This window comes from Centroberyx affinis, unplaced genomic scaffold, assembly GCF_046629955.1.
Source record: "Centroberyx affinis isolate AG114_WGS23_722 - 3 ecotype Tasmania unplaced genomic scaffold, CSIRO-AGI_Caff_v1 ptg002745l_1, whole genome shotgun sequence".
NCBI classification, from domain to species: Eukaryota; Metazoa; Chordata; class Actinopteri; order Beryciformes; family Berycidae; genus Centroberyx; species Centroberyx affinis.
The window spans coordinates 348226-356446 of NW_027280909.1; the positions used below are offsets into that span (position 1 = coordinate 348226).

General features: G+C 38.5%; 1 protein-coding gene across 1 annotated transcript; it reads left to right on the forward strand.

Moving 5' to 3' along the window:
• The first annotated feature begins 87 nt into the window (after nucleotides 1-87).
• Nucleotides 88-7497, forward strand: trub1 (TruB pseudouridine (psi) synthase family member 1). The gene is made up of 8 exons (XM_071535629.1): nucleotides 88-249; nucleotides 350-448; nucleotides 1084-1139; nucleotides 2312-2393; nucleotides 3218-3290; nucleotides 4193-4332; nucleotides 4515-4571; nucleotides 5362-7497. Exons 1-8 carry the CDS (start codon nucleotides 105-107, stop codon nucleotides 5574-5576), a joined length of 867 nt encoding a protein of 288 aa, XP_071391730.1. The 5' UTR covers nucleotides 88-104; the 3' UTR covers nucleotides 5577-7497.
• Nucleotides 7498-8221: the final 724 nt, after the last annotated feature.

Sequence of the window (8221 nt, forward strand, 5' to 3'; positions counted from 1 at the left end):
TCGATGTATACTTCTATCCACTTGGTGGCGGCAGTGCGCCATAAAGTTGTTTACCAACTGCCGTAAAACAACGAATAAGAAGAAAGAAGAAAAAAAGACCAAGCATGGCTGGAAACATAAGCAGCGCGGGTCCTAGAAGTGTTTCTCTAGCTAGACTGCAGTCTCTGAACGGACTGTTTGCAGTATATAAAAAACAAGGACCAACGTCGGCGGACGTGTTAAACAACTTAAAAGAAGCTTTGCTTAAGGGTAATATGGCATGACATCATCAGGTACTAAGGTAGATAACCTCAGTCTGCTCTTTGTTGAACCTGACAGTTAAATGTGTTTTATTTTCCGTATTGCTTAGAGGCTGGTGTGAAAAACCCCAATCCACGAAAAAGGAAAAAGCAAGATGTGAAAATGGGGCACGGCGGGACTCTGGACAGTGCAGCCAGTGGTGTACTGGGTAAGTCGGTCGTCTCATTCACAATAAGAGCACAACGTGTAGCTAGCTGTGTAGCTGGAGCTGATATTAAAGGAGAAATTCAACCTAAAATACCTTAAGACTGTACAAACAGCTATTGGTGCATTTTGTCTTATTTTCGTGGGCACCTGGCCAAATGTAGCCGACGTGACGTCACGTCCAGATATTTCCAATCATCTTTGACAGCTTTTTGCTGTCCACATTACTTGTAAACAGTGTCACACAGATGTGTCACGTGAGGGATAAAATCAGAATTGGGACACGTTCAGCTGCAGGGTAATCGTGGACTTAGAATATGACTTATCGTGAGATGCAAGTATACACTTTAATGCATTAAATACGTTTTGTATGAGGCTATCAGACTAAACTCACTGGTTTAGCAAAGCAAGCCTGTGCCCAGTTTCCCACCTCTCTGGCTGTAATTTACACTCACGTCCCTTTACATTTTTAAAAATGTCTTCACAAGTTATGGGGCTGAAATTATTTTTTCAAGCATCATTTTTAATGTTGGTATTATTCCCATACCCAAGGTCAATGTAGGGATGTTTGAGGTAGCCTAGATTTGAAATTGTGGTACTATTTGATGAAGCCTGATATAGTCTCTTTGTTTCTTTCAGTTGTTGGTGTTGGGACTGGTACAAAAATGCTCAGCACAATGTTGACTGGCTCTAAGGTGAGTTTGTTTGCTGATGTCAGAGAATAAGTTAGGCTTGGAGGTCCAACGATAATATCTGTAGTATTGGAATCGGTGCAGATTCAGCTTCCAAATACTCATATACAGATTGGCAAATGAAGCTGTCCTGATACCAATGCTCTAATGAGCAATAAAAGACTTTTCCGGTGGGAGGAAAAATGTCTGCGATGTGGCTATTCTTTGATCTGAGTGAAGCAAAGTGGCAACTGTGCCAAGCTACGTAATGGTGTCTGATTGTGTTGAGAGTGGAGGAGAGGTGAAGCAGCATATAGTTAGGATTATACTGTAAGTCGGTGGTTCTCAACCTGGGGTCCGGGGACCACCAGGGGTCCTTGAGTGGGTTCCAGGGGGTCCCCAGCAAATTGATTAAGTGTTAAAATTCAGCGTTATTTCATTTACAAGAAGTGAACACAATTAGAGAATGTAGAAGAATGACTATTTTGATCATAGTTTCACTGTTATCTCTCTACCTACAATACAGATAGTCATGCAATTCTGGACAAAATGAAAATATTCAAAGATTTGGGTCCGAGAGACAAAATCTAGGGCTGGGCGATATGGACCAAAAATCATATCTCGGTATTTTTAGGCTGAATGGCGATACACAATATATATCTCGGTATTTTCTATGAAATGGGCTAAATGTTCAGTTGTAAGTAGGGCTGGGCGATATGGACAAAATCAAATATCACAATATTTTTGACCAAATACCTCGATATCGATATTGCGACAAAATTGTAGGGATGACTATTGGTGCTTTCACAAAATATTTACAATGAAATAGTCTCATATCACGATATCGATATAATATCGATATAGTGCCCAGCCCTAACAAAATCTCATCAAATGGGGGACTGTGGCTCTAATGTGGACTAAATGAGAATCACTGCTGTAAGTAATGTGATTTCCCTTCAAAATAGAAGTGTCACGTTTTGGAAAAGTAATGTTTGTAAAACTATGATGTGAAAAGGATTTTTCGGGGAGAAAAACCCCCAAACACTCCTACGTTTATTCACCACAGAATCCTCCTTAAATGTATTCACTCAGCATAATGTGTAATAGGACAGATATTTGCTGTACCGTTTATTCATTGGTTCCATATAATTAGGCATAAATAGACATGATAGTGATGTGTACTTTTTATTTTTCAGAAGTACATTGCTGTGGGGGAACTGGGAAAGGCAACAGATACTCTCGATGCCACTGGCAGTGTGGTTCTCGAGAAGGACTTTGGTAAGTCGTGCAAGTACACATTATTCCAGGTTTTGGTTGATGATTGAGAAGAAAAGAGGAAAAGGCTGCATGGTCTAATGGGTTTTTCTCATTATTATTATTGCTAATACTACTTCTACTACTACTATTTTGCGCATTGTCTTCTGTTACAAATTGAGCTGAAAATACACACATTCATTTGGGATTTTAGATCTGAATGTGCAACCGTTCTCTTCTTTGTGGAAAATTCAAGATATGTCATTTTGTGAAAGTGGAGAATTCCAACAACATAAAAACATGGTAACATTTTAGATTAGGGAACACATATTAACTATTAATGAGTTGCTTATTAACATGCATATTAGTAGTGTATTGGTTCATTATGAGTCATTACAAGCCACTTATTAGCACCTTATTCTGCACTATTTTATTCTACAAGTAAACCCCATTAACTATGGCTTTTCCCTCACATAGCCTCCTAATTACTGCTTGCAGGCAGTGAGGAAGTTGCTGCACATGAATTGGGCTCTGTCTGCTTTGCTCAGTATGGGGTTATAAGGAACTAGTATCACATATTATTGAGGGAAATTGCAAAAGTATTGAGGGAAAACCCATACTGTTTTTTTTTTTCTTGCACAACTTCATCATTTCATAACATATTTTGAGTGTATTTTTGATCAACTTGTGAAGCTGTGAGCATTTGAGTGAACGCTTTTTGCATTATCTGGTATACTCTACCAGTCTTACAGTAGCCAATTGCACACCAGTTTTCACACTATTTGAATGTATGGAGTGTTTTTTCTTCAGTTTCACAGTATGTTGTGTGTGTGATCATCACCCCACAGAACACATAACCAGACTGGACTTTGAGGAGAAGCTGAAAACATTCACTGGTGACATCATGCAGGTGCCTCCACTGTGAGTACAGCCTCCAGTATTGTGTTTTTCTGACCATAACTTTTGTATATAAATACACTGTTGAAGAGTTAGAGTTGCAAATGAAAATGCACTTTCAAATGAAATTGACTTGACTTTATTAATTCATGCTTGTAGTAAGGTGTGCTGAAAACAGCTCAGAATTTGACATAAAAAAAACTGCTACAATTGTAAATCATAAACATAAAAAGAGCACATTTGTAGACTTGAAACAAGACAAAGTACAAAAATATAAAGATTAAAAAGAAATTAAAAGATCAGCAGAATTACATTTTAAGACATATATGTACATACAGGGTTAATAAAAATAAGTGTGGCACAGACTATAAGTATACACAACCTATATTCCTAAAATTAATGAATTATAGATATTCTATTCCAGTGATTCTCAACCTTTTTCATATCAAGGTCCCCTAATTTAGTCCACATTAGAGCCACGGACCCCCATTTGATGAGATTTTGTCTCTCGGACCCAAATCTGAGAATATATTTATCGTTGGATATGATTTTGTCCAGAATTCCATTACTATCTGTATTGTAGGTAGAGAGATAACAGTGAAACTATGATCAAAACAGTCATTCTTCTACAATCTCTAATTGTGTTAACTTCTTGTAAATGAAATAACGGTGAAGTTTAACACTTCATCAATTTCCTGGGGACCCCCTGGAACCCCCTCAGGGACCCCTGGTGGTCCCCGGACCCCACGTTGAGAACCACTGTTCTATTCTATACATCTATTTTCAGGCACACACGCCTCCCATTCATTGCTTTCTCATGACTGCTGGAGTTTAATATACAAATGTTGCCTAGTGCAGCCTTAATTTGTGAGTGGAAATAATAAATGAATCTCCAATAATCAGTTTGTGTGATTTTGTATTTGTAGCTACTCTGCGCTGAAGAAAGATGGCCAGCGCCTCTCTGTCCTGCTTAAGAAAGGTCACAAGGTCGAGGCCAAGCCCGCAAGAGCCGTCACCGTCTACAACTTGACCCTGCAGGACTTCAAGCCTCCTCTCTTCACTCTAGGTTAGCAGTTGTTGCAGAAGTTGTTTGTTTTGTTGTCTTCTTTATTATTCTGTCCATTCATGATACCATCTGTCTCTTACTCTCTTGCTGGATTTCCGCTGTCTTCTTTGTCTTCTTTATATGCTGAATTGTACATTTAGACCTACAAATGGTCAAAACTGATGGTTTTACTTCCTTAACAGACATTGAATGTGGCGGTGGATTTTATGTCAGGAGCTTGGTGGACGACCTGGGAAAAGGTGAGATTCATTTTTTTGTCATAATTCCCTCATAAATCATAACATATTATACAATAATATAATTTGGATGGAGAGCTTGTGAAATTATGATGGTCAAGTGTGTCATTTGTGATTACTACAGCAGAATAAAATGTCGCTAATATCACGATTAATTTTTCTTCTCCACTACGTATTGTCACATTGTTGTATCGCGATATATTGAATTTCGATATATCGTCCCGTCCCTACAAACTAGGAAACTAGGTAAAGCATACATGGAAAAGCCAAATAACACATGAAGTAGGTAAACTATCAGGAATCAAAACTGCTAAACCTGTGGTTCTCAACGTGGGGTCTGGGGACCACCAGTGGTCCTTGAGGGGGTTCCAGGGGGGCCCCACCAAATTGATGAATTGTTAAACTTCGCCATCATTTCATTTACAAGAAGTGAACACAATTAGAGAATGTAGAAGAATGACTGTTCTGACCATAGTTTCACTGTTATCTCTCTACCTACAATACAGATAGTCATGGAATTCTGGACAAAATCATATCTAACAATAAAAATATTCTCAGATTTGGGTCCGAGAGATTAATTCTCAACAAATGGGGGTCCGTGGCCTTAATTTGTACTAAATTAGGGGTCCTTGATTTGAAAAAGGTTGAGAATCACTGTGCTAAACGACTTAAACCTCAGAAGGCTGTTGTCGGTTACAAATATGAAAGCGGCAAAATTCAAGCGGCAGGCTTCTTTTTCATTGAAATCGTTGCTGAATTAAGAACCAATGACCCCCCCCCTCCTTTGCCGCAGCCCTGTCATCCTGCGCTCACGTCAAGGAGCTGAGCCGGACCAAGCAGGGTCAGTTCACCCTAGAGGACCACGCCTTGCGCGAGGACCACTGGACGCTGGAACACATCCTCCGCTCGCTGCAGCCCTGCTCCGGGTCCGAGCAGCATGCTGAGGAAGGACCAAACCCACCAGAGGCAGACGCCATAAGCACAGACTCACCAAATGCCCCAAAATAGTAGCATTTGGATCGGGTTAACAAGGACAATCATGCTGTGTGTCTTGGATTTTCCACTGGAAGGTGTGAAGAGAGACCGTCTTCAACATCAAGGCTCGTCTAGTTCTCCTGGGTAACCGTCTGTATTGGTTCGGCAAGTGAAATGTTTCAAGTTGGCACAACTGAGAAAACGGGTGATATTTTTGGAATCAGTGGTCCACAGTGTAATTATGCATTCTGCAGCTAAAAATATAATTCACAAAGCAGGTGAAATAGAATGCATGGGTCCGTTTCACCTGGAGCTTGATCAGTGGAAATGAATTCCCACACCTAATCTAAAGAAGATCTCCAAACACAATGTGGGCCTAACAGCATTTTTACTTTAGCCTTCAGCAGCCTGTGTTCTTCCAGTTTCTACACAGTATAGAGCTGAGCCTATTTTTTTTATTTTTTTTTATTTTATTATTTTTTTATTCATGTGCTGTGCCACTGAGAGCATTGTTGCATCAAAACTAAACTGCAGTGTTATGTGTATGGTGACAACTTAACATAGTTTGCTCTGTATCTGCAGAAAAATAAAGGTGTTAAAATGAGACAAAATGCATGTATCTTTTGTAAATGAGAACCACTGCACTGAATTCATCGGAAGGATGAACAGCTGTTGGATTCCCTCTCACAACAGAGAGGCTGCTGGACTTGAAAGAAGGATTCCTCGGACGGACACTTGGAACACTTCTCCCATGCAATGCTGCACCGGCTCGGGCAAAGCTCGGAGCCTGGCTTGCTCAACACCCTTGAAAGGAGTCGGCTTTGAGGAAAAGCATGTTTCGCTGTTGAAAGGATAGTATCTTTTCAGCTTCGCAGCATCACATGACTCCAGAAACTGTACACCACTTTTATTTCTGGCTAGAATGGTGTTTCCTAAGTTCTTGTCCTACCTTATCTTAAGCTTCAAAGATAGGAAAAGTCTTATTTTGCTATTACAGAGGCAAATCCTAGACTCATGGCAGTGTCCTATCTTATCTCACACCTCCTGGCTAAGGAAATCCTAACTATTTTTGTAAATTCTAAATCTCAATCGGCAGTCGTTTGTTTTTGCCTATACCTATGGTTAGAATGTGCTCTGAAACAGCTCTGATTCAACTGACAAATATATCATACAGTACATCACAATGGCTACTAATATTGGTGATAAAAAGAGAAGGGCCTTTAGTGTTAGACGTGACCTCTCTATCATTAGATTTCTGTGTTCCCTCTCTTCATTGTCATGTAGACCCAGCAGAAGTTGTGTGGCTGTCATTTTTGACCGTTATTTTTTAATTTAGGAGTGGTTCAGTGCTATTCTAAAATAGGATTCCTAAATTTGGATATTCTCAAGTTAGGGCGCTTCTGTAATAGCTAAATTCTGATCTTAAGATGATAGGATTTTTTCATAAATGCAGTTAGGAAACATGATTCTGTAATACCAAATATCCTAAATATCATCCTAAACTGAGATGAGATAGATTTTCAGACTTAGGAAATTTCTGTAATGTACATCCAGAGCATCCTCTACTCTTTCAGAACACAAGGAGTTGCACCTCTTGCACATGCTACTCTGTTGGTATGAACAGATTAAACAATGTTACAGCATTGTCTATCTTTTTTTTTAACATTTGCTTGTACCCAAATGTCCCATAGCACCCTGTTTCGCTAAAGTGATTCAACCAACAAAATGATTTTGTTTGTGTGGACATACTGTAATAAAACAGTATTTTAAGTAACAGTATGATAAAATTGTACCATTTGCTGCAAATTCTTGGTTTTGTGTGGTTTATAACTAAATCTTATTTGTTCAGAATGGTTGTTTACAAGATACAAGACACAATCCCATCTTATATAGATCTATTTTTCTCAGCTATTATTTGGCAATTGTAGCAATATTAAAGCAATATGTCATGATGCCTCTCTCTAGGCAACCTCTGACTCTCATTCACTTCTCTACCATCTCTCATTGCTAATCATTCATATTTACCTGCCTGTTCTGGTTTTAATATAATAAACATGAAATCTGCAGCAGGTTTTTTTCTGATTAAAACTTGTTTCCTTTGTTTCTTTTCCATGTTGTGTTGTCATGTCACTTGACCATGAGCAGATGAGGGGTTTTTTTTCCCTTCAGTATTTTTATGTCTTATTCCAAGTTAAATACTTTACTGAAGTTCTTACATTTTAATAGGCTTTTTAAGTTCACTCTTCTAAATTTCAAATTAAACTTGCTATTTTTTACTCAAATTAATTTATGAAAGTGTACCAAATATGATCAGGTCAATAAAATTATGAATTTTCCATCTTTGAACCATCTTACTTTCCCTATAACTCTACTCAACTAACTGGACGCAAGCAAGGAAAGCTACAAGATCACCAGAAGAGGGCAGCACTGAAATATTGGGATATTATACTGAACATGTACTGTGACTTCAAATACTTAAGTACATAAAATATAAAATACAATCCTTTTTCTTGAGGGGAATTTTGGATGTAAGATTTTTACTTTTAGAAGAGTTGAACCTAAGAGTGTCATGCCAGTATAATACCATTTGAAAAATGTGAAATAACCACTATGACCTTTACTTACAAAGCAGTAACATGTTAGATGACATAATAATCTGTATTTTTTTAAATATTGAG

Excerpts from the sequence above, each read along its gene's own strand:
- trub1 (XM_071535629.1), top strand. The coding sequence starts at position 105 with ATGGCTGGAAACATAAGCAGCGCGGGTCCTAGAAGTGTTTCTCTAGCT. Across the intron at positions 449-1,083 it reads TGCAGCCAGTGGTGTACTGG|TTGTTGGTGTTGGGACTGGT; the intron begins GTAAGTCGGTCG and ends TGTTTCTTTCAG. Across the intron at positions 4,333-4,514 it reads GCCTCCTCTCTTCACTCTAG|ACATTGAATGTGGCGGTGGA; the intron begins GTTAGCAGTTGT and ends CTTCCTTAACAG.